This window comes from Charadrius vociferus, unplaced genomic scaffold (genome assembly GCF_000708025.1).
Source record: "Charadrius vociferus isolate BGI_N301 unplaced genomic scaffold, ASM70802v2 scaffold355, whole genome shotgun sequence".
Taxonomy (NCBI): Eukaryota; Metazoa; Chordata; class Aves; order Charadriiformes; family Charadriidae; genus Charadrius; species Charadrius vociferus.
In genome coordinates, this window is record NW_009648451.1 from 921,797 (window position 1) to 949,223 (window position 27,427).

At 37.3% G+C, this 27,427-nt stretch overlaps 1 protein-coding gene across 1 annotated transcript in view; it reads left to right on the top strand.

The window, feature by feature from the left end:
* Positions 1-27,427, top strand: part of RPS6KA5 (ribosomal protein S6 kinase, 90kDa, polypeptide 5) — a 68,275-nt gene that overhangs the window by 5,657 nt on the left and 35,191 nt on the right. The window contains exons 2-4 of the mRNA XM_009885593.1: positions 3,433-3,651; positions 8,428-8,543; positions 9,344-9,451. Of these exons, the coding sequence (XP_009883895.1) occupies positions 3,495-3,651; positions 8,428-8,543; positions 9,344-9,451 (381 nt within the window). The 5' untranslated portion in view covers positions 3,433-3,494. The remainder of the gene's footprint in view (positions 1-3,432; positions 3,652-8,427; positions 8,544-9,343; positions 9,452-27,427) is intronic.

Genomic DNA, 27,427 nt, shown 5'->3' on the forward strand with positions numbered 1-27,427 from the left:
TGATGTAGGTAAAGCTGTAGTGGGTGTTGTTAATATATTGCCAGCATTCTGCTACTTAAGATGCATTATTGTATGGTTTTATAAAGTGGGATCAAAGATAGGGGTAACCAAATATTAAAATCTAGGGGCTTTTGCTTATTTCAGGTTAGCTTAACGTAATGTTCTCCAGCATTTCTGATAAAACTACTGTTTCCCAGGAACCTAAGGAAACTTGTGTTTAGTGCTGTGGACTGGGCTTTTCAGAGAGGCACAAGGAGGTTCAATGTCAAGCTCTGGCTGAAAACTGGTGAAAACTAGGGCTGTTCCTGTAAGCAATTGAGAAATGCAAGCTAAGGCCATTCTCCGCACTGTTTTTGTTGCGTGTTAGTAGAATGCAGAAGTGTTATCTGTTTTTTGAGAAGTAACGCCTTTAAAAAGATGTAAATGCTACTTTTGGAAGCAGTTTTTTTTTTAAAAAAAAACAGTGCTCTCAGTAGTAGGGAACTTGTTTTCCAGACGCTAAAAATAATTTAACATCCAATATTGGAAAAATAGGTGCATAACATTAAAACTGTGCTTATGCATAACAGTATTACTGGAGTCACAATATAACGGTCTGTACGACCTTGATTCAGATCACTTGTGTCTGTACATCATCACAGGATTTATGGCCAATGCCTGTTTTACTAAAGTAATCTTTTTACATCTCTGTTTATCGATTTCTTGATGACCAGCTAGTGACTGTTGGGTCCAACTTAGACTTGAGATCTCAAAGCTATAATTAAAATTGAGGAGTGCGATATAATACTGAACATCTTTAAAAAGGTTGACCTGTGTATCTTGCGTTTGTCTGCCAAAGTAGAAAGATATGTTTACGTTAGCCTATTCTGCCTCCATTTGCCATTCTTGGCAGATGTGTTGTGAAAACTTAGTTTATGAAAGCTCTTACTGGGAATAATGGCTGCTGTAAAGAAGACACACATGATTCCTTAGGGTGTGATGAGTCAGGTAAAGAACTTCTTAAAAGAATTGTTCATTGTATGAGCAGTATTGCTTTTGTATACTGAATGAAGCAGAACTTGGTTGTAGGAAAAAAACACATGTCGTTTCATAATTTAAAACTCTTACCTGTCTGGAAAAAGCAGGAAAAATCTGGAGTTACATGTAATTACTTACTGGGAGCAATGTATGCTATAGTGTTTTTAAAGGCCAACTATATTTGAGTGTCTCGCCTCAGGACAATATACCCTGTCTGGTGTATTTACAGTTTCGAGATACTTGAGCATTGTCTTTGAGACAGTAATGTGAAGATAATTATAGGGGTTGGACAAAACACCCAGATGGTTCAGTTTTCTGTCTCACGTGATGGCTTAAGGAGACTCCATAAGCACATAGAGAGGCATACGATGATGGTTTCTTTAATGAACTCGCAGCAGCCTGCAGTTTGGGGTCTGCCTGAGCCAGAGATTCTCTTCTGTGTTTCGCGACACTTGGTATACTTTCCTCTCCCTCAAGTATTTATATAATCTTTTTGAACTCATCTTCATTTTTGACATCTGCACCATAACGTAACAGTAGTTCCACAGTTTAACCACATATTTGTATGTGTTTTAGGCAGTTCTGAATCTTGATACCTAATGATTTTATTTGTTACCTTAGGTTTGGTTTTTGTTTCCTAGAAATAATGAAAAACTGTTCTTCATGCAATTTTTGATTTTTAACTCAATAGCGTCTTCTTAAGTACTTGGCTTTTTGAGGCTAAATAAAAAGTCTGAGCTTGTTTAGCTCCCTTCATAATTAGAAGAATTCTTTTATCCTTTTCTGTATTTTTTTTAATATTCTCCTGTGGTGTTTTTTTTTTTTTTTTTGATGGGGGTGAGGAGAGCTGGGGGCAAAAGAGAAGAGAGACCAAGATAATACATATCACTCAAAATATAAGCACACAAATTTTTCATACCACAGCATAAGGGATTCTGCTTTTGTGTGGAAGGTTGGGAGGGATGGTACGTTGTGTCATTTTTTTCCTATTCAATACTTTCCTTGAAGTTCTAACATTATTTGCTTTTTGGATTACCACTGTGCTCTGTCTGTGCTAACTCCAGGTCTTTTTTTTTTTTTCTTCTCAGTTATCACACTGTGCACAATTAGGTATTATCATACTTCACATGGGTTACTCATTTACCTATTTGGAATTTTATCTGCCATTTTATTTTTTCAGCTACTTAATATTTTGATATTGTGGTACAGTTTTCAGCAGTAAGCTTCGACTTCTGTTGCAGTGGATAACTTACTAAACCAAGAAAACCAGCTTCCGCACTGTTTGTATGTGACTGAATCAGGCAGGATGAATACTTGTGGTGACCTCCTTTCACTGAAAAAGTTGAATATTTATTTTTAACCTTTTGGGTTTTTGTCTGCTAATATAGGTCTTTATTCGTAAGAGGACCTCTCTCTTTGCACCCATGATTGTTTAGTGTTTTTAAGACCCTTTTGTAAGGGAACTTGTTAAGTACCTTAGAAATCTAAATAAGTCAACCATGTCATTGTTCCTTCCTCCTGATTCCTTTGAGTGATTATTAATAGAAATAATTATTACCACATCTACAAAAGTAACACTGATCCTTTCCCATAGTATCCTGTTTGTGTATTTACTAATTCTAAACTTTACTGTTTCTACAGGTTTGCCTAGTAGAAGTATCAAAGTTACTTGTGTACAGTTCCTAGGAGCCCTTTTTATTTAAAAAAAAAAGAAAAAAGAAAAAAGATGTCCATGTTTGCCACTTGCACTCCATACTGGAGTGATATTTTTAATCAAATATATAAACAGAACGCTTAAACTCAATAATTTAAAACTCTGGAAAGACTACCTTTTAGTCCTGGTGACTATTTCTTTTACTGTTTGTGTTCAGAAAACTTTCTTTTTGAGATAATTCCTCTGTCATATTCTCATTTAAGTCCAGTATGGGAGCCTCCTAAAGTTCCTATGTACTAAGTACTGATGGGAAAAATTCATTGACATTTCTATGTTTTTTTGGAACTTCAGTGCTATAAAGCCAATAATGAAAGCATGTAAGTTGTGCAAGTATGGACAGACTATTTTGAGGACAAAAAATAGCATATCTCTTACTCCAAACTGGTGTTAAATTCTAGGTATGGGACTTTTAGATTATTACAATGGAAAAAAATCATCAGTTTTTTAAATTGCTTTTAAATACTGAAACTCTGATTGTTTTTCCCTACTCTTGCTGTGTTTGGTCACTAAGCTCATTTGGTGGAAACTTTGCTCAGAAAAGGTTGGTCTGAAATAAAAAAGTGTTCTGAAGATTTTAGCCTGAGTCGTTACTGTTTGCCATAACAAGGAGTAATTGAAAATAATAATGATATCAGCCACACCTGTAGTATGAGTAGGTGACTGTTGGTTTGTTTGGTTTTTTTCTTCCCGCTTTTTTTAAGCCTATGGAAAAGTGTTCCTAGTGAGGAAAGTAAGCGGCCACGATGCTGGAAAGCTGTATGCCATGAAAGTACTGAAGAAAGCAACAATAGTTCAAAAAGCCAAAACAACTGAGCACACAAGGACAGAACGACAAGTGTTGGAGCACATCAGGCAATCACCATTTTTGGTCACATTACATTATGCCTTTCAAACAGATACAAAACTTCATCTCATTTTAGGTGAGTAGTTTTCAGAATTCAAGTCTTATGTTAATGGTAAAAAAAAAAAAATCTGCCCTTTTGTCTCAATGTTTTGCAGCTTTTTTTTTCATGTGGTCGTAAGTGCTGTGTGTTTGGAGATTGCATAAAAGACCATAGGAAGTAAAACACTGTTCATCTTCAACAGTGTCTGTGTTTGTGGTTTTCCTGTTTGAACTTCAGTATGCTACTCTGACTTGGAGGGGGAGTATTATCAGTGAGTTACATGCAGCAAAAAATGTATATGACCATAACTACCTAAACTAGAGAAATATTTTTCTCGAACTTATGTAGAAGATGAAATTTTCATTTGCAGTTTTTAAACCATAATTATATACTGCATTAGTTTTCTACAGATTTTCAGACAAACTACTGCCATGAATGAAAAAGTTCTTAATCTGTATGAATCTGGGCAATAAAGTGTTTCAGGTTGTTTTCTCTGTGTGCTGCCTTTGTGTATGTGGCACTCAGGTTATTGGTCAGATGAGATAACCAAATGTGATTTTGTTACTGGGATTAGTTAGTAGGAAAGAAGAAGAAAGTAAGGAAATATTTAAGCAGCAGAAAGCCTTCTAGTTCGAACATACTGCACGTTTCACTCTAAGAACAAGTTGTATAATGTCCTCAATGTGATCAGTGTTTTTGAAATGTCTGTTGGAGAGGACAGGGCTACCTGTCACTATGCTGACTGGTTAGGATGCTATTTTAGCACTGAAATGCTGCAAACTGAAAGATTGTATCAGGCAGATTTTTTTTTTCTGAACAAATGTGCACATAACATGGGCGATGCCAGTTAAAGGTGATTGTGCTTTCATTTATTTCTGGTCAAATGCCTTACAACACTGTAATGTACAAGTTGTTGCTATGGTTTCCTGCTGTAAAATACTGGTGAAAATACTTGGATTGTGGATCAGTTTCTTGTTTTATGCATTGTGATACTTCATTTTGGGAAGTTCTACCAGTAACTTTCATAAATCTCTATTTACAAGAGATGCTTGATAATGAACTATGATATAGCAAGACTTATTAGAACATTCTTCATTCCACTTAGAATCATAGAATTGTCTAGGTTGGAAGGGACCTTTAAGATCATCAAGTCCAACCATCAACCTTTGTGAAGAACAACATCTATTTCTGTAGCATTTGCAAGGTCGGCAGAAGACTGATCAGGAACTTTCTTAGGTTTTTTGACTCAGCTATAACGTCTGTATGTGTGTGTCTCTATTCCCTACCACTATGCTTTTTCAGGACAGTAATATTTTAGAGAAAGACACTGAGATTAAGGAGTTATATTCCTTTTGCTTTATTCCCCAATTTCATTGCCTTTGAAGAGTCCTGTCTTTCTGAGGAAGATGAAGGATTTTTCCGGATAACGAGGAACACTTACTTCAAGAGCTGGAAAAGAGTATTAAAATCAACTCTAAACCTTACTGCTTCAGGAAGCATTTGCTGCCAAAACTTTTTGTTATGAAACGATTTGATCTTAGAGTATTGAGATACTTTTCAATACTGTTTCAATTTTTGGGTGTTAAAAGGCAATCCAAAATCACACATTTCTGTGCTGGAAGTAGAGCTTGTTCATAAGGCTTGATACCACTCTAAAATTAGAAATATATCTACCTTTCAGATCAGCAGCAAATTTTGTTTGCTATATAAGATGTATTTGTAAGAGAATTACAAGCAATTTTTTAAAGATTGCTTGCTTAAATTATTTTAAAAGAACTGGAAAATAAAGGATTAAGTTAATGCTTGGATGCAGAATACATTTTTGTAGTGAATTATTTAAAGGAGTTAATGGTCCTTTAATTAAAGTACAGGTTTTGCAATTCCTTTTAGCTCATAACTTCTGTTTATTGAACCTTTATTAACAGGCTGATTTAGACATTAAATTAATAAAATTTTATTAATGTTACATGAGGATACACCACTGGCTGTCAATTCTTAAGAAGGTGTTCTACGCGCATACCTTAGTTTCATATACTACATTGAGGTAATACAGGTATCTGAGGAGCTCAAGTTTAAATGGAGTATTTACTGGATTCCTTTTGAAAATCAGAGTTGAAAATTGTAATAATGATTCTTACAAATTCCTCTGACTGGGACGTTAAAGAAACATGTAAAATACTGTCACGGGCAGAAAAATGCTAGAGAGACAAAGAAAAAGTTAGAAATCCATTGATTTGTGATTCCATGATGTTAACCTTTAATTGTTTTTATTTTTTTTATTTTATTGAACTTATTAATAATTTGGAAAATAATTTGAAAGATTTAATGAGACAAAACGTGAACATGTATTATAACATGAATGTTATAATACCATTCTTTAAATCCAGATATTTTTGGCTAGAATGCAGTTTAGATTCCATTAACAATTAAAAAACCAAAACAAATAAAATAAAAAAAACCCCACCAACCTTCACACCTGAGGTGGATGTAGTTACCTAAAAATAAATACATAGTAATGGAGAAATTTAGGTGAAGAGGATAATTAGAAGGCCAGAAGAACATCTTATAGGAAGGGAAAATTAAAAGCTTGACATTATATTCTCTTAAGAGACAAAGAAGAGGGAGCCAATTAGTTCTGAAGAACATTACATAGCAGATAGTGCAGACTGGGCACACGCCCACCATAGCGCAATGTTAAGGTGATGTTTAAAGCAAGAAATTCAAAGCTGATGCATAATTAAGGGCTTTTTGGCTTGTTTTTTTGCTTTCCCGCAAAGTCTACATGAATGCATTCTCAGAATATCAGTGGGGCCAGAAAGGTCCTTTTTTCCTTCTTTATAAACAGAAAATGGGAATCATTAGAGGAGGTTTAAAAATGTCTTTTAATCGCCCTTTGTAACAGTGAAAATTTCTTCTATCTAACATGACCTAAAGCTACTTTATAATTCACCTGGGCTTCACACCTTCCCTGACAAAAAAACCCCAACCAATTATTTGTTGCAAGTTTTTTATGTCTCGTTATGTAAATCTTTGTAAATCACTTCTTGGATGTAGTTTAGGAGTTTGTGTTTCAGAGGCTTCTGAATTTTTGGGGAAAGTGGTCTCTGCCTTTGTTTTTCTACCCAGCTGAACTCAGTGTATGAGCGACATGTCATTCCAGTTTCAAGAGTTTTTAGAATTGGAGCCTCAGTGCAGTATTTCATATAGTTCTTTGTGCAATCAGATTACATTGTGGTATGAATTTAGTCTGGATCAAGTGCAGACATGCAGCTGCATTTCAGCCAGTTTTCCAGAATACAGGGTTTGAAGTTAATTCCAGTTTTTAGGTTGACTTCAAGCTATGATTGAAAGAACAGTGTTGTATCCATGAGTACCAGTTCTGTACAATGTTGTCACACAAGGTTAACCTAATACTTAAAAAACAAACAAACAAACAAAACCAAAAAAACCCACCCCCAAAACCCTGAACTGTCAGATGGAGTTTATATTAAAGTGATTTCCCTCCCCACCCCCATTGTATCAGTAGTGCATTTGATCTAGCACCAAGCATTTCAAGGCTGGTTGTTTCATTGCACTGTGTTTAGTGTTATAACCTGAATAGAATTAGGCTTGTTGCAGCTTTGGGTTCATATCTGTCACAGTCCTTAGAACAGTGCCTGGGAATTCAATTCTTATCTTGTACTAAGTTAGCAGTTATGATTAGAAATATTTAGAATTTTTTTTCTGTTATCTTTTTGTTTTCCCCATGATTAAAATGCTGAAGTTTTTTTTTGGAAGAAGGAAGCAATTGTAAGATGTGCGTTATTTATGCTTTATTATCTTTGTTTTCATGTACTTACTGATCTAGATAAATAATCTTCCTCACATTTGATTCCACTAATATTCCTTCCCAAACAGAGAAATGGAGAACTAAAAAAAGGAGAGAGATCAGGGTGTCTATAATTTTTATATATGCTGTTCCTCCGCAGTATTAACTTACTTATAGTAGGATTGGACCTTTTTCATGGATTTGTGTTATACAATGAATCTATAGAAACCATATTCAGGAAGATGTTGAGTGAGGTACTGTGGGGCATGTTCCCCGTTCTGTATATGTAGACCTCAAATACAATATGGAGGTTGTGGGGTTGCAAATTAATGGCTTTACCGTACACTGCTAGCATAAACAGCTCTGCCTCTAAAACGTGTTTGTGTTGCAGTGGAGCTCTGTTGTAATAATTACCTTTTCCCCCCCTTCTCTGACTGGGAAAACCCTTGTGTCATAACCTGCAAAGAGTGAAAGTGTGGTTTCCATGAGGGAATGTATGTGGAAATAATGTCCTCCAGTAGGTTTTGCCATCGAAGTTCCACTTGCAAAGAGGAAAACTTGTAAATGCCCATAGTTGATTATTTCACCTAATACCTGTTTTTTTTTTAATTGCTTTTCTTTATGTCAGTCTGCCTTGTTGCTCTTAAGTATTTCATAAAACTGTACAAGCATTCTGCTTGTAGATGTCATTTGTACTCCTTTCTTTTCATATTCCTAAATAACTAAAAGACTGTTTTTTGCAAAACATATTCGTCGTCTTAATGTATAGATATTTGAGGCTTATTTTATGGCTTTGCTGCTTATTTAAAAGTTGGTCTTGTTCTTCCGTCAGTCCTCTAAGAAGGCAATCGAGTATTGTACACGATGTACTGAATTAAATAGAATAAAAGCATCCGATCCCAGAACATCGTATTTAATAACTTACAAAGTACCTATTAATATCCCGATAAGAAAATTAAGTTGTCAGAAAGTGAAATTATAAGGTTCTTTTTTCTACTCTTTAGACTATATAAATGGAGGAGAATTGTTTACTCACCTTTCACACAGAGAGAGATTCTCAGAAAATGAGGTGCAAATTTACATTGGGGAAATTGTTTTGGCACTTGAACATCTCCACAAGGTAAAGTAACTTTATCCTGGTGCTGATTTTATAGAACTACAATTGTATTCTTTTCACATCGTATAAAGTTAGTAAGAACTATTTTTTTTAGATTGTTTTAAATTCAAGGTAATTTTATCTAGCCATGAGACATTAATTGTATAGTTAGAAATACTTCCAGTGAAGTGTCTATTCAAATGCACCAGGCTCAGGCTACAAGTTTTTGTCTGTAGTGTGAAGAGTGTTGTTACTGACAAAATGATTGTTAATTTTTAGTAGTCTTTAGGAAATGGTGTATGTCAGTAAAACTAATTTGTAGTCAATGTGAACAGTGTTTGAGTTGCACTCTTGTTCAGGTGTCCTTGTTTTGATACAATTAAATAGCAGAGTTCTGAAACTTTGGCCCAACTGTAGACATGGAAAGTGTTTTCAGAGGTAGTAAGGAGGTGTGTTGATTACTTCAAAGCGTGTGTGTGGTCTAGAACATATTACAGAAGCTTCCATTTTCATTCTTAATCAAAGCTGAGCTGAGTTCGGCACTAAAAGCAAGTGTTCCATCACTTTTTAGATTCAAAAGATACAGTATGTCCTTTACATTTTAAGACACTAATGCACAGTGTAATTTCTGAGAATTTTTAAGTCACTCGAAGTTATTTCTTCAACGGCATTTTAAAATTGTCCTTTTTGAGGTGTGACTTTCAGGTGTTAGATTACCTTAATAATGGGAATTTTGCTAGCTTCATATTTAAATGCATTCAATAATGTCTCCTTGATGTGGTTGCACTGATTTGGAAATACTTTTTCTTATATTCTGTTTGCAGTTGGGGATTATATATCGGGATATAAAACTCGAGAATATTCTCCTTGATTCCGATGGCCATGTGGTGCTGACAGACTTTGGTCTGAGTAAGGAGTTTCTTACTGATGAGGTGAGTATTTGAATGTCCAATAAGTGTGGACAGAATCCAGAAAGATGCCAAAGTCAGATTCTGTCTCACTGAAATCATAAACACATTTGAGAGGGGAGAAAAACTGCCTTCTAGACTCTTCATAGGACAAAATCTAGTAGTCTGTTTTACTGGGTTTTGATTTTTTGGTTCATTGGTCTTTAGCCTGCCAGTGTTGTCAGACATTTTTGTCTGTTCTAGTTTTTTCTGAAATGCCTTTGTGCTCCCTCCTGCTGCCCTTTATGTGAAAAAGGAGAGATCCACATAAGTCTGAAAAGCCACTTACGTTACCATTTTCGGATGCCTTTTTAAAAACGCTTGACTGTGCTAACACTTTGCAGTGACTAGGCAAATGGTATGCTATGACTCTTTTATGCTAATAATAATTAATGTATTATTATCTTGTCTCTTTCTCATGTCTTTATGTCACTTTTGATAAGCTTAATTGCAAGCTTTTAGGATAAAAGCTTATCTCTTATTAAATATGTGCATAGTACCTAACATAGTGATCTCTGACTGTTGACGTTAGTTGTTAATTATTTGTAAGGTATGGCTTTATCTCCAGGTATGCGTTTTTTAGACTTCAGAGAGTCAAAATTGCGCAGGATTTTACTTCTGAGAGAATTTAAAAATGGCTATTTTTTGGCTTTCACCTTAGGTATCAGAGGCATTGAAATCTGGGACTGCAGATCTAAAAGTCGTTGTTAGAAGCAGCAAAGGGGTTTTCTAAAAATAGATAACTGGTAGTTTCCTCTAGAATATTTGCATTTCAAATGGAGTCTGGTAGGATTTAGGCGGTACCATTTTAAGAGAGATGAAATGTTACTTTCTGAAGCAGGAAAATAGTACAGATCATGTCAGTAAATTCCTTTTAAATTATAATGTGAAACCAAGAGGAGGTTCAGCTGGCACGACAAGGGATTAGCAGCAGATTGCTGGACCAGTGCAAGAGGGGAAGTACAATGATGCATTTTTCAGCAGGGAAAAATGATAGTAAAAGGTGTGGCTAGGGAGAGTAAGACCTGCTTAGAGTTGTGACAGAAGTTGTGCTGGGCACAAGAGACAAAGTAAAGTACATTGAATGGTATTGCTGTACCCATGGGAGGGAAAAGTCCTACAGCCTTTGAGCCAAAGTTAAATCCAGCTGAAGTCTTCCCTGTCATAAGAATGTCATAATGAATCAAGACCTTCTTTAAGTCTCAAAACTTACCTTCATGATGTCATTTACAAGCAGTGCAAGGAAAGAGGAGGACTTGGATAAGCATCAGAGATGCTTGTCTGCTTTTCTCACACTCTGAATTGGATTCCTCTTTCTCCAGTCATCAATTAGCATGACTGCTTTGTTTAGTCATCTAATGTTGGTCCCTCTGACTCTGATCAATTCTGTTTTCGGTATATACCTCAGAAATCTCGTTTATCCATGTTTTTTTCTCTCATATTCTCCTTCACATTTTATATTTGACTTTCCTGTCAAAAAAGCTCAATGTTTCTTGTATTTCTCTTAAGGAAAAAAGTAATTGCAATTGTATTGTTTGCTTTCAAAATCTTAAGAAATTGTCTGCACTTGACTACAGTTTTTATGTGTGCCATTGTAATTTAGCTACGGAACCTAAACATGATTAGAATGACCCATTTACACATAGAAATTGACATTTCATATTGTATTCCCTGTAGGCAATTCGGCTACTGCTAGAACACTTACAATTCACGTTAAAAAATATGCTTAACTTACACTTCTGAACCAATGTACTTAAAAGAGGTAAAATTTGCCTGTATAACCGCATAGCTTTATATCTGTTTCCATGCTCGTTGGGTAGCACTTTAAATAAGATTACACAACTGCCTAAGTCAGATAAGAGTGGCATTTGCAATTTAATCGGAGCAGTATGCTTTCCTTTCTCTCCCTATCTTCAGGCTTTTTCCCTGGCCCACCCGCTTCTTGCAAGAACTTTGCCATTAAATTACACTTATGCAAGTGGAATTTATTCTAGTAAGCCCCCTCTTTGCGTTGTATTTTCTGAAACAAGATATATTTAGGTTATTAAGAATGTATAAAGATGATCAGCAGTTACAAGCATATACTATGTTTAGAGTTCTTATCAGAGAGAATTCTTTACCATGCATTTATGAATTTCAGATGCTTTTGTAGTTAGGGATACTTCCCAGGAAACATCCCAGTTCAATGTTTTTGTTATCCCTGCTTTAATCTGATGGCTGTTAAATATTTCTGGGTATCTGAACAAGTATAGAATCTAACAGAAGTTGTTTTATAATAAAAAGAATGTGCCATTTCTTGACTATAATAATTATAGCAGATTAATTGACTATTCAACAACAAAGAGATGGGAAGCTGCTTTTCCTAAGCACTGTTTGAACGGAAGCAAACACGTGACTTGTAGGAAAACAGAAATCTATTGATTTCTACCATCCAGCTACTGAAGCACGAGTGTGAAGACTGTTGTCAAGTATCCTCTTTGTTTTACAATTATTATGTGAAAGTGCTTATAACATGCAAGAATTACAAATCCAAGCTGAAAGCAGTGCGGTTTTAAGACCTCTGAAGCATTCTATACTACTGTTTTGCTAAAAAGAAATCTGTCTTGTACAAGTGAAATGGCAGTCTGGTTTTGCCTTTGTTTTAACTTTGAAATGAAGTCCGTATGCTTGTATTTGTGTGCAAAAAGAAGTAGTAACCGAACTGGTATAAAGTAGTTGAACAAAAATGAATTTTCACATAGGATATGTCAGTATCACAAGGTATTTAATTATGAAATCACTTCTGATACTCAAATTTTGTTTAATACCTCACAAAGACCTAGAGTTTCACTAACCTAACCATAGAATGGGATTAGGTAAGAGATCAAGATATTACAATTAATAGTTGTAGTATTAAGTTTTATGGCATTGGCATTCTTAGCCCTTTGATGAATTTAAGGCTAGTCTTTCTGATTTTTTTAACTCTCAACTGAATTGCAAAGAAAATCAGGGTAAAAAAGACACTTTTTAGCCTTATGCTTTCATGCATCTCAGTTGAGCTCCTGTCTAACGGGGATGTAGAATAGATTTGCACGATAGTAATATATATTATTACTGGGGACACAAGGAATTGATAGGACTGGCAGACTTTGTATTGAAACTTCTACAACACTATTTTGTTCATTGCATAAGTGCAATCACTTTGTGTTGCTATTTTTTTTTCCCCAAGAGTCTTGCATTTCATATACCTTTCAAAAACCAAAACCCCTAAATTGTTTTGTGTTGGTTTTTTTTTCTTTTTCTTGTGTAGTATATTTATCTTCTGGATTTGTGGTTTAGGCATATTCTTATCTTTTTATCTCATCAATAGCTCTATTTGTATGTTGGAATTGTTTTGATTTGGTTGGTGTCAGTTTAACTTAGTCATCAGGTCTGGTTTTCATTTTAATGTTTATTGTTAAAATGCTACTTCACTTCTTAAAATCTTTTTTTCCCCTCACATTTCCATTAGTTCTGTAACAACACTAAAAATCATACTTTAGTATAAATTGAGATTTTTTTACATCTTAGAAAAAATAATCTGAACACATTCATTGACTTATTGGAGTAGTAATCTATTCTACTGGACCATGCATAACAATTAACACTTTTCTTGTTAATTAAATCACATGAAGTACACTTTCTTCTGGAGTATAGTGAAATGCTCAATTCTTCTGCATCGGCACACATCTTCTACATTAGCTTGTTTGTTTTGAAATTTTTGTGTTTGCTTAATGAAGTTTAAAAAAAGTTATGTACTGAATACTGAACGCTGTCAGTCTTCAAACAATACATCTGAGAGCATAAAAATGCCTTAGTAATATAAGAGTAGATATTCTGTATGAGGGATGATTGAATTGTAACCTTAAGTCAGTTGGGTGGATATCTGTAATTCTGTCTGATGTGCAGAATGAATAGTTCAGATACATTACTGTTTTCCCATCTGAAAATCTCTTGATCAGAGTTGCAAATGTAGTTATAACTGTCAGATGCTTTTCAGTGTTGAACTGTTTGTTTTTGTTTATTAGCTGGTTGAGTGAACACTTTGTTCTGGAAAGAAAATTACTATGTAATTTTAAAAGATTTAAAAGGAAATATCATTAAAGGAAAAATGATAAAAAGGTGGTTAGTCCACTATGGATTTTGGTAGATGAAGTAGGAAGAGATTTGTACACATTCTTAGAGCAGATTAAAGGTAGTCCAGAACAGAGGGAAGTTACTACAAGTTGACTCTTGTTTAGTGCTGTATGGACTGTCATCTCACTTGAGTGACCTGGTAGATTAGCTGTGCCTTTAACTTTAAAAGATACTTTATAATTGTCCTATTAATGTGTTAATGTGTGATCATGGAAATTTGATAGTACCTCCTCTGGAAATTTGATAGTACATCCTCTGAACTTTGAGCATTCTCTTGCGAAGATGAGATAGAATAATCCGTACTGCAGATGACTGTTACTATATCTGCCTGTGTTTTAGTTAAATGATTGTTCAGTGATGTAGACATAGCACAATTTAAAGAGTAGATTTACATTTCTGCAAAGAGGAAAAAGTAAGAAAGAGTAAACTGAATAGTGAAGTTAATCCACAAAAGTTAACATTGGTTATAGATCTCTCTGGACAATTAGTCATTATTTCCTTTATTTTGAAAAAGGGAGTGAATCAATGACACAACCTTTTTGCTTTAATTGGTGTACTCTTGTTGGTGTTTTAAGCGACCTGAAATTGAATATTGAGAATATACCAAACACTCTTAAGGCACATAACTGAACTGGACTCATTTAATTGCAGAACCAGGTTATCAATGATCAGATGTCTGTTTGTGCCTTAGCCCAAGAGGTATCCTTTTTTCAGTTCTTATCACAAAGATGATTGTGCTTTCCCAGCATGGAGCTGTAATGCGGAAGACTGGAGCACAAACTACATTCTGCACAGATTTTGATGCCAAAATCTCAAAGTGCTGTTAAGCATTTTTGCAAGACATCTAAGGATACTGTTTTCTTATTGTAATATACCACTTAAAAATCACATTTTGGGGAGAAATACTGATCTGTGTGTTAAATAGCCTGGTATCTTCTATTGGATCTTAGAATAATAAGTTGCTGGTCAACTTAGGAAAAGTCTGTTTCTGTTTTCCAAGGGGGAAAAAAAGTAACTCTTTGAAGGCAAATTCTGCCATTCTCATTAATCTCTTTTTCTCTCTCTCTCTCTTTTTTTTTTTTTTTTTTTACACACCTCTGAATTACTGCGAATACCTAACTTCAATGAAACTTGGGCAACCAGATGTGAAAAACTTACATGACCATATGAAAATGAATTTAGAACCAGATGGATTGCATTTGAGCGAAATTGTCCGTTCCTACTCCTCTACTTTTTACATGTGATGCTCTCTGATAATATAGATGTTTATTTGGCATCTCCTATGCATTCTTTTCTTTACATTCTCTTTTTTAAAAATAAATGTTTGAAGCCTTGCAGTGGGAGCTAGTAGAATTCTTTGCAGAATCAGTACTCTCTTATACCTTTATAATTTTGCCTCTATTTGAAGAAAGAGGATTTTTTCAGTTTTACTTTGTATAGCAATCGTCTGTCTTTTGGTACTGTTACCTCTTGCTTCTCAAAAGATGATGCTTTAGAAAACAAGTCTTCCAAAAACTGGAGTTTTGAGAAGAACCTAGTACAAAACGTTCATTCGGGATGACAGTGGTACATACTTGCATTCCTCCCACACAATAATGTGCTGTTTCTGAATTTTTTTGCCTGCAGAACTCAGACTTTTGTTTTCTTTTCTTAGTTATTTGCTCTACAAATCCATCATCAGGAACTGGTTTAAAGAATTCCTTGCAGAATTGCAATCTCATTGCACTGTGAAAGCAAATGTAGCTGTTGTATAAAGCTGTGAAAAAGGGTTTCTTGAACCTCCACTTGACATTAGATGGGGGCTTGGCCTTGCATTGAGTTATGTTTTGGGGCCACAGCTGTAGAGGTCACAGGTTTCCTGGCTAGTTTGCAGTACCAGGTTTTGCTGTTCTTGCTCTCCTTTTTAAGTGCCTGTTCTCATGGCAGCTGCTGGCAGACAAATCTCATTCTTGCTTGAAAAATTCAGTAGCCTGATTCCATGTCTGTTTTGGAAGCAGAAGTAATTAGTGTGTCCTAGCTCTGGTATGAGGTATGGTAACCAACATGGAATTTTGACTTAACTGGCTGCTTCAAGTAGGAACAGCCACCAGGATAGGATTTTTAATTAGTTTCAGAAGACCTTATAAACTTTTTTGTTATTATTAATTCTTCTGGAGATGACATTTCAAACTAGTGGACCTTTAATCTGCCATATTGCAACTATTCTTGGTCTAGTCTAAACCTTTATTTTCATATTACAGTCTTCATTATGATTTTGTCGAATGCAGCAGAGCACTCTAACTAGTGTACCACTCAACATTGTTCCTGTCTTTGTTCTTCCTGTGTCTCCTACGGAGATCGTGGTTTTGGTCCTGAACAGATACAGAAGCAACAGTCTACAGCTGAGAGATCTTTGAGTGAAGCTGTACTTTCTGGTATGGGCAGCTTAATTACCCTGTGTTATGACCAAAAAGACTCCCAAAAGAATTAAAAATATAATTAAAAAAAAAAAAAGTAAGGAAAAAGAAACCAGTCAGTCTGGCATGAACTTTTTTGGAACAGGATTGTTGTTTTTCATTTTAAATCTACATCACATCTTTAAGCTATGAGAGTGGCTTTTCTGTCAATTTTCATTTGCCTTCTAATTGAGACTATAATTATTGTTATTCAGGACAATTTAAATGATGGTGAAGACTAATGTTATATATCTGATTTCTATGGAAACAGTGTTTTTTCTTGGTATGTTTTTATTTTTAAGGTAAATATCAATGAAATCATTCAGACAGGATGACCTCTAAGGTTTACTGAAGGTTCGAGGCCAGTTTCTGCATGGAATTTAAGCATTTCATTCTTTATTTGTGATTTTCCTGAAATGCAAAATCCATTCAGCAGATCAGCTTGTTAGTAACATCTTTGCTGTGTGGCCTCTACAGCATTGCAAGTAAATTTCCATTTATGACAGCATTCTTTTGATTTACCCAATGATCCTGGTTTTCTCATTAAACTTACCAAGGGAATTCTAATGCCTTACTTAATCAGTAACATAGAATCATAGAATACCAGGTTGGAAGGAACCTCAAGGATAATTTGGTCTAACCTTTCTTGGCAAAAGCACAGTCTAGACAAGATGGCCCGGCACCCTGTCCAGCCACATCTTAAGTGTCCTATGTTGGGGAACGCACCACTTCCTTGGGGAGATTATTCCGGTGACTGATTGTTCTCATTGTGAAAAATTTTCCTCTTGTGTCCAGTTAGAATCTCCCCATAAGTAATTTGTACCCATTACCCCTTGTCTTCTCCATGTGTCAAAAGGGAGTCTCCATCTTCTTTGTAGCCACCTGTTAAATATTGGAATGTGGTGATAAGGTCTCCCCTAAGCCTTCTTTTCTCAAGGCTGAGCAAACCGAGTTCTCTCAGCCTTTCCTCATATGGCAGGCTTCCCAGTCCTTTGATTATCTTGGTGGCCCTTCTCTGTACTGTCTCCGGCCTGTCCACATCATTTCTGTATAGGAGGGACCAAAATGGAACATGGTATCCAGGTGTGGTCTGACAGGTGCTGAGCAGAGTGGGATAATGGCTTCTTTATCTCTGCTGGTGATACCCTTGTTGATGCAACCCAGCATCCTGTTGGCTTTCTTTGCGCCGGCAGCACACTCTTCCCTCATATTGAGCTTGTTGTCTACTAGGACCCCCAGGTCCCTTTCCACAGAACTGCTCCCCAGCTGGGTAGATCCCAGCCTGTGCTGCACTCCTGGATTATATTTTCCCAGGTGCGAGACCTCACGCTTTTCCTTGTTGAACTTCATAAAGTTCTTGTTAGCCCATTCTTCCAGCCTACCCAGGTCTTCCTGCAGGGTGCCTCTCCCTTCTGAAGTGTCCGCTTCCCCACTTGGTTTGGTATCATCAGCAAACTTCATCAGGGTACACCTGATCCTTTCATCCAGGTCACTTATGAAGATATTAAACAGCATTGGGCCAATATCAGTCCCTGTGGGACCCCACTTGTGAGAAGTTGCCAGTTCAAGAAGGAGCTATTTACCACCACCCTCTGAACACGACCTGTCAGCTGCTTCCCCACCCATTGCTCAGACCGCTTGTCTAGACCACAATGCATCGATTTCTCTAGGAGGAGGCTGTGGGAAACTGTATCCAAAGACTTGGAAAAATCCAGGTAGACAATGTCCACCACTTGCTCCACATCAACTGAGCAGGTTACTTTGTCATAGAAGGCGATCAGATTTGTCAAGCACAATTTGCCCTTGATGTATCTGTGCTGACTTTTCCCAGTCACGTGCTTCATTTGATTTGTGTTGGCTCCCAGGAAGATTCATTCCATAAACTTATAGCCAGTTTGCTGATAGCTGGTGTATGAGATACTCTGATACTGTTAAACTCTTCAACTGCTTAAGTTCTTCAGTCTTTTGACCTGTTTCTTGAGGAATTGTGTTTCTTGACTAGTTAGTCAGGGAGCAGCAGGACAGGGAGGCTGTTGCCCACAATAGTGCGAGCTGGGAGCTAAGGGTGACAGCAAGGCAGGCATGGAGCAGTATGCTCACTGAGCAGTGGCGGAATCCCACAGTTGCCAGGCAAGATCAGAGCAAGTTTAGTGGCAGTAAGACAGGCTCAGACAACAGTCCAGTGGTTATCAGACAAGCTTTTTGTGAGGTGGGAGGCATGAGGTCAAGTCAGGATTTGAAACTGGTGGATCAGGGTCAGTGAGGTACACAGCCAAGTACAAGCATACCTGCAGTGTGACTGACACAAGGGTCGAGAATGAGAGCCTGAACTTCAGCTCCCAGCTGAAGGATTCCTCACCCTGACAAGGTTCCACACAGGTTACTCAGCTATATTGTGTCAGCGTTGGTCTTGAGCACAGATGCCTTAACCCCTAGGACTGGGGAAAGAGGTTGCAGAGACTGTTGGTAAGCTCAGGGCCCTGACATGCTTATCCTAGGAAAGTTTTCACTATTTATGCTTGTAGCCAAAACGTGAGTTACAGCTTTCAGAATTCTAATTTCATCCACTCACAGTTGTACAAAATAGCAACAGTAATGATACTCTCCCCTGTATTCTAGAAATTCTGCTGGAGTTCTTTTTTTCTGATTGGTGTTATTTGCTACAGTGCTGACGGATCCCTGAGAGGATCTAATTAATGGAACCTAGAAGTTAACTTTGACTTTCAAGTTCCTTTAACAAAGGAAGAAAGATAAATATGGACTTGAAACATTTGTTTAGAGGTATAAGTAGTTAAGGAAGGTAGTTTTACTCCAGCATATTTCCCTGGGTTAGTCAAATGAAAAGCAACAGTGAGCCTTGTGTAATACGGTACAGATACTGGCATCTGTTCATACCTCGAAATGATGTACCACTTTAGGCATTTGAGGAGATCAAGAAATGGATTATATGTTGCTGTCGAAACGACAAGAAAACTATTTCATTTGATGACCTGTGAAACAATTTAGGTCAGCCCATACCCCTATTTAAGTCTGAGTCTTATTTCTGAACGCAGTAGCATGATGTATCCTTTCTAGCCTTTACTGTCTGAATTTGCTTATTTCTCAACTAATTACTTTTTTCTTCAATGACCTCATAAAAATAGTAGAATGAATGATGCTTCTGTCAACTTCTAAGTATGCATTGAATAAATTAAAATTATTAGAAGGGTCAGTTTAGTGTGTATTGTTTAAAATGTTCTTCATTGTTAACTAAGAAATTGGTAAAAACATAAAATAGAAGGGTCGTTTGCTATACTTTTGTGGCTGAAATATTCCTATTATATTGATACTGATTAATATGCATACTAAGAGATTGCAGGAACCTCACAAAAACACATTAGCATGGTTCTTTAAGAGGCTTCTCTGCCTGTTTAGCGTATTTCCAGTACTATTACCTCTTGCTGCCATTTCTAGTTCTGAATTGGAGTCTGCTTTTCTGCCTTACCTTCTTGAGTGAGACCTTCTGTGGAAGTGTAACATTCAGGTTTCATTTGGGACTACTTGTTCATCACTGGGTGAAGTGTCACAGTCATAGCCAGGTATCAGTTGCAAGTATTTATGCAAAAAGTGTTGACACATCTGCAAATTCAATTTAAATTAGTGCCAGTAGCTCTTAGTGTAATACAGAGTGAGATACTCGGTATCTTTTGGGACAGCATTGCTCTCCCGAGCAATTTTTTTACTAAAGCTGTCATGAGAGCATACCAGGAGGATGAGTTGCCATCACTGAATCTTCAAAACAGAGTGATACAATATATTGTATGTCTTTTATTTGAGGAGACTGACTTTTCTGCTGGACTTTTGTAGCTGATGCAAAAGAATGAGCAGACTTCACCACATAAAGTTAAGACCGTGCAAGAAATATATGAGAAGTCACAGAAATTTTTCTGTGGGTTTCCTGTACAGAGTTTGTACTAAGCACTTAAGAAATAGAATTATTCTTAAGTACAGTTAGTATACTGATAATCATACCACAAAAGGAAACAGTCATTTGAGGAACTTTACAAGCAGAAATATAACCTTGCCGTTTGTGACAGTATGCAGCACAAATCACAGCATTCTTCCTGAGGATACTAGAAATACCTGGGAGGGCCAAATCTTCTTGAAGAATCTGCCATATTAAGTCCCCTTTCTTAGTTTTGTAAAGACTTGTGAAGCATTCTGTGTACCTAAAGATTTATTTTATTTTATTTTATTTTTTTAACATAAGGGAAATGGTTCCTGGCACTGTTGAAACATGCTATGCTCTGGTCTTACTGAATCATAGAATTGTAGAATATCCTTAGTTGGAAGTGGCCCACAAGGATAATAGAGTCCAACTCCTGATTCCATGCAGGGCCACCTAAAATTTAAACCATATATCTAAGACCATTTTCCAAACACTGACAGGCTTGTGGCCATGACCACTTCCATGAGGAGCCTGTTCCAGTGCATGAACACCCTCTCAGTGAAAAATTTTTTTCCTAATATCCAATCTGAACTTCTCCTTATGCAGCTTTAAGCTATTCCCTTGCTTCCTGTCACCAGACGCCAGAGAGATCACCACCTCACTTTCTGCTCCCCATCATGAGAACGTTGTATGCAGACTCTCCTCTAATCTTAGCTGAACAAACCTAGTTTCCTCATCTCCTCCTCGTCAGGACATGCCCTCTAGTCCTTTCACCATCCTTGTTGCCCTCCTTTAGACACTTTCTGATATCTTTATATCTTTCTTATATAGTGGAGCCTAAAAACTGCACATGGTACTCAGGGAGAGGCTGCACCAATGATGTGTATAGTGGGACAGTCTCTCTGGTTTGTTGGGTTTTTGGCTTTTTTGGGGGTTTTGATTTTTTTTTTTTTCATTGGGCTTGTTAGCTATAATGCACTTAATACACCCAGGATACAGTTGGTCCCTTTTTCAACCCAGACACACTGACTCATACTGAGCTTACCATCAACCGAAACCCCCAAATCCCTTTCTGTAAGGCTGTACTCCAGCCTCTTGTCCCCCATTTTCTACATTTATCTCTCACTGCAGGAGAGGTTAACTGCCTCTCGTATCCTTCGTTAGAGATGGGTTGATGTACATATGAAACATTAAGGACTTCAAGGATGAAGGTTCTGTGTTTTCTCCTCCTTGTAGTTTGTGGTATCCAGCAAGCAATCATATTGGCTGAATTTCTTGAGAGCCAAAAGCACAGCATCTCTGTGGATCTTATTTATTCTAGAACATAAGATGGAAATGCACTATCTAGTGCAAGAATTACAATACTGTGGTGTTAAAGAAATTTTAACATTTGCCACTCATTTCTATTCCGTGTGATCCCTTCTCCAATTGTAAGTTTTATGCCTTTGCAAAGACATCTTTTTTTGGAATCGTTATCTCCCAAGAAATTACCATGTGCCATGTAGCTGGTAATATAAGAAGACTTACCCTCCATCAGAGAAGAAAACTTGGATTGTAAATACTTACAAATAAGAATCAAGACAACAGATTTTCATGTGCTAGAATGTTTATTTACTAAATAGAATTCAGAGCAAGGTCTTTATATTGATCATAGCTTTACCAGTTCCAAAAGGTTGGTTTGAAAATTTAAATCTTATGGTGACTGGATTTCTTTGTCATATACATTACGTGCAGACTGCTTCCAGTTTATTGGAGATGAGAGGTGTTTTCACGGAAGAGTGGTGTATTTTACTTGCAGCCCTGAGTATTTAATGGGAGTTGGAAATGTAGTAGTAGCTCACGTGATTTACGTGGTTTACACATTCACATGAAGTATAACCTGTTAAGTGGTTGCTTAAAGAGAAGTCCCAAGATAGGCAGAATTTTAGCTAAACTGTGTTTTTCATTGGTTTGATTTTTTTTCTCTCTGTATACCTGATCTGAAAGTTGGTATGGAGAATTTTACTACCTACATAATAGGAGGAATTGTCCTTGACATTAAGTAGAAAGACCATATCTGTATTAGATTAAAAACTTTGTTTAAACTTGCTATATGATTCCAGAGTACCTCAAACAACAGTTAAACGTTCCTCTTGTCTTGCTAGGTCATAACATTTTGAAACCTTCATAATGATGAGGTCAGATTAAGTAAATGAAGCAATTTAATTTGCCAACTGACAAGTATGGACAAGCATAGGAATCTCATAAGGCTGTTGCTGAAATCTGTGGAAGAACCCAGTCAAAACATGCATAGTAATTTTATTATTTCTCCATAATAAAAATGTGACAAGAACCAGTAAGTAATTCTTGTCTGGACTAGAGAATTTTTCAGTGAACTTGTGGAGAGTCAGTCCTGAGAGCAGCCCTGAATGCCTTCAGTGAGCTTCTATCTTGCTACCTGGTTCCCTTCGGTTCCATTGAACCCTCTCCCTCTGTGTCGGTCGGTGCTACTCAGCCGCAGAGTTGTTGACAGATGAAATACATGCCATCAGAGACTGCAGCTTTTGACTCTCCAACTCCACAGGTTGTCTTTGTCGTCTTTGGCCCAACAGCCCTTAGTGTTTCTAGGTTTTGGTTTTGCTGTCATTTTTAAATATTGAATACACTGAAGGAGTAATTCTTAAGCTATTTGATTATGTTCCTAGAATGTTTTACATGAATACAGAATGCCAGGAAATTAAAGCCCAAGCCAGTTTAATAGCTGAGAAGTGCCCTTTCCCTAATATTGTGTAGTTTCCATTTCTTGAAATTCTTACACTAGAAATGATGTACTCTATGGTTTAACCAAGCCTTTTGACCATATCCTACCATCGCTTCTGTTTGCAAGGAATTCATTTTAGAGAGCACACACAGTATTAAAGAACTCTTAGAGGAGAGTAGCTTTGGGTTTATTTATTTATTTTTTTTAAAGCTGCAAAATTTATTTAAGGAGTCAAGTTTCACGCTTCAAAGTAATTTGATAGTGGTATGGTTTCAGAATGTGTCATATCTGATGTTCAGGGTAGTAGAACAAAGTATTTGTGCATTAAATAGTTGGAGAACAGAAGCAGTCTGTTCTGTTTCAAAGGTGACCTTTCAAGTCGTTGGAGAAGTGGGTCCTAATTGTGAGTGCTGAAAAGAATGGCTTCAGTGAATACTTGGCTAGTTCTCTGGCTAAGATATGTTTGCACAAAGACTGTTGTGAATAAAAGAAGCCGTAGAATTAGGGCCCAAGTGTCTGAGCGGTGGCACGTGTTGTCTGAATGCAATTCATCAACTTGTACTTCAAAGCCACATATTTAAATATTAAATAATATGTCTTCAAATGACAGAATGACTATCTTAAGACACTTGGGTGCTTTCCATATCTGCATTCACACTTTGGAGGTAAAGTCACAAAAGCTCAAGCTCTGAAGCGGGTGCTTTCCTTAGGCTTTGGTGCACACGTATAAAGCAGTGTGCTTGCAATATGCCTGTTGTGGTTTAACCTGGCAGGCAGCTTAACACCACACAGCTGCTCGCTCACTCCCCACACGGTGGGATGGGGGAGACAATCAGAAGAGTGAGAAAACTCCTGGGTTGAGATAAAGACAGTTTAATAACTAAATCAAAAGCCACGCACACAAGCAAAGGAAAACTAGGAATTCATTCACCACTTCCCATCAGCAAGCAGGTGTTCAGCCATCTCCACAAAAGCAGAGCTCTATCACTCGTAATGGCTACTTGGGAAGACCAACGCCATCGCTCTTCATGTCTCCCTCTTTCCTCCTTCTTCCCTCAGCTTTATATGCTGAGCATGATGTCATATGGCATGGAATATCACTTTTGTCAGTTTGGGTCAGTTGTCCCAGCTGTGTCCCCTCCCAGCTTCTTGTGCACCCCCAGCTTACTTGCTGGTGGGGTGGTGGAAGAAGCAGAAAAGGCCTTGACTCCGTGTAAGCACTGCTCAACAGTAACTAAAAGATGCCTGTATTATCAACACTGTTTTCAGCACAAATCCAAAACATAGCCCCATAGTAGCAACTATGAAGAAAATTAGTTCTATCCCAGCCAAAACCAGCACAATGCCTCAGTATTCTGAGAAAGATACTCTTGATAGAGCATCTGGTTTTTCTTTGCAGATGTGGTTTGTTTTGTTTTGTTCTGTTTTACCTATGTTAGTATTCTGTCAGCTAGCTTTATCTCAGCATTCACACCTCTGTAGTCCTCTTTCATGTTTTTGTTTGGGTGCTTTGCTTTGATGTGTTTTTGTTTTGTTCCTGAGGTGCCTGAAACAAAATCTTGTGGATTCTTAAGGCTTCCTTCCTTTATTTTAGGTTTTGCTCCCATTTTTCCAGTGGTCAAATGGCATGCTCTAATTTGCTCTCTTTTGCTGTCTCTTGTGCAAACAGCCAATTTGGCAACGGGTGGGTGCATTTTGTACTTAATGTTTGTATAGATTGTGTTTTTTCTCTTGATGTAACTTCTAGTTACCTGCAAAAGTCAAAACAGAAATCATATTTTCTTCAGTACTCTGCAGTATCATACTGATGACACCATTGACTAAGGAGTTACTCAAAACATCAGCCCTTGCCTGCTTGAGTCTTGATTGTTTCAACGTGGGTCACGTTTTGCTCTGAGGCTGCTTTGGAGCTCCAAAAGCTGTTCTCTGTACTTTACTTCAAGCTGACTTGGATGCCAAGTCTGCCATGCTATGAGTAAGCATGACAATCACAAGATGCACTTTCCAATTATGCAGGTCTTGGTTTCCAGAGGGTATGGTTAACTTGATTTTTTTGAGTCCCTGAGTTAATGATGTTCTCATCTTATTGAAGGAGTTGTAATACCGCGTAACAGTCCCTTGGGATCTTGTCCTCTGCTCTTAAGAAGACTTTTTTTTTTCTTTACGAATACTAGTTTGGCCCTGATATTCCGTCATCTACCTGTGTCCTCCTAGCTGAAGATGTCTTCAGCCAAGTATTAAAACACAGTTTGTTTCTCTGATGCCGATCTTTGGGTGCATGTAATAAAGTAATGCAGGCCTTCACCCCCCAGGTGTGGGGAAACACCCGTTCTGTACCTGTCGTGTCTGTTACTTTGTCCAGTTCCCATGCCCTTTTGCATGTGTTAGGACATTGAATCAGGCATTTTCAGCACATCTGGGCTGTGTGAGTTTTTTGTGGACCTGGAAACTAACACCATCCTTCCAGCCCATCCTGTTCTTAAATCAGACAGAATGGAGTAACCCTTTGTCCAAATAGCTGGCTACCCAAAGGCAGTTTGGCCCAGTAGAGATGAACCTTTTAGAAGCATGTTTTGCACATGTGATTCCTTGGCTCTCCTGAAGTCTCATCTAATTTCTGTGGTTCACATTGGAATTACACTTCTTGTCCCACATACCCTGTTGAACAGTTATGAGACTTAATAACTGTGTGAGCTACTGTTGCATATGTTGCTAAACTGAATTTGCATTGCTGTAGACTAGAATGTGTACTCTCAAGGACACATTGTTGTATTATAGTAGTGACTGTTTCTCTGTCAATCAGGCTTTTACTGTAGACATAGAGAGTTTGATTAATCTCTGCAGAGAAATGGAGTTTCTTCCCCTTGCTTTTTTTGCCACTGTTAACATGCTTTTTTTACTTGATGAGGGATCTCATTAGAGAACTCTGAAGGCATAAGTAAGTATTCTCCATCTTTTGAGGAGAAAAGTTTACACACCTGCTTTTTACAACTTCAGGTAGTTTCAAATGCTTGCCTAGTGTTCCTTGGTTATAAAGCAGGGCCAAGTGATGATACTGGAAGATCATCAAGAGCCTATTGGTGCAAGACCTCTGTCCTTCAGTCAGCACTTTTGATTGAATTCTGGAGCTATTTTTTTTGATCTCTGGAAATGGTGTAATTGTGGTCAACCTGCTACAGTCAGTGTACATACCCTTAGCAAAGAAGATACTGCTGTGAGGCTTTTTTTCTTTGGTGAAGTGACTGTCTTCCAGGATGAATGGTAATCCACGTTACACCTCTCCATTTTGGACAGTCACAGAATTCTAATTCCCTGTCCTAAAGCTGCTTGTTGGCCAGGTGCTGTCAACATTTCCTGGTTGGAAGACAAATTATGCCCTTTCTTCTTTGATGAATGAAAAGGAAAACAGGATGCTAAAATAGCTAATCAGGAGAAAAGGCTGCAGGGGTCATACAGGGTTACGTTTCACTAGGATCAGTCAGAATGATTGTAAGGAACTCTGAAAGAGGGCAGCGCTCTACCTTTTTTTATAATGTCATTAAGTGGAGTGGGAAAAGTTAGAGGTTTACCCCATGTGTAGTACTAGAGTATTTATTAGAAACAATCTGGTAGTACATGTGGGAACATCCATGGTGTCAATGTGTAGCTAATCTTTAAGAATAAGTGTTAAGTGAATATAACTTAACGAAGTGAACTGCCTGGGCGTCCAGCTGAACCTGTCTATGTTCACTGATCAAGAACTCAAAATTCATTTAGTATCAGTGGCTTCATGAGAAGTTGTTGCACACTTAAGCAGCTAACCAGTTTGAAGTAGCCACTTTGTATACCTCTACTGAAAACTATGTTACTGAATAAACATTTAGGAATGATGCTGAGCTTGGTAAAGTAAAATCCAGAAATCAAAATCGGCTGTTGAGTGCTGGAAGATGGAAGACTATCTTCAGGTTATCTGTAAAGATGGAAGCGTTGCCATCTGGGAACAAACATAATGATACCCTTTCAAAGACAAGGACAATATTGTTGTATTGAGTTATTAAAGATGGGTTAGCCACGCTTCTGTTTCCTTCCGTTAGTGTCTGTGTGCTTGCTGTTCTGCAACTCAGAAGAGGGAACCACAATGCTTAAGGCATGCGTGCTGACTGAGGGAGAAAAAAATGAGCATTCTGCGTTATGCAAAAAATTCTTAAGCAATTTGCAAGATGTACATTTGCAGTGAGAATTCACCTGTAGGTAATCCAAGTTCAGTTGTTGTTTAATAACTTCCTTTCTTGTCTTACGTCTAATAACATGAAAATATTAATAATGTAGATTCTGGAATTTGAATTCATGATATAAAGTTGAACAAAATGTAGATTTGTGGGGAGGGGCAAAATACAAAATGGGGTTTGGTTGTGGTTTTTGAAATTTCTGGGGGGACTGCGTGCTTGATTTGTGAGTGAAACGTGATTTCACAAATGAATGGTGAAATACAACTTCCAGTGACCTTTTGTCACAGAGTGGTTGCAGTTGAAAGGGACTTCTGGAGGTCATCTGGTGGAGCCCCTTTGCTCAGACATGGTCAACTAGAGCCAGTTACCCACTACCATCTCCAGAAGCGTTTCACATATCTTCAAGGAGGGAGACTCCACTACCTCCGTGGATGGCCTGTGCCAGTGCTTAGTCACCCTCACAGTAAAAAATAGTGTTTCCTGATATTCAGAGGG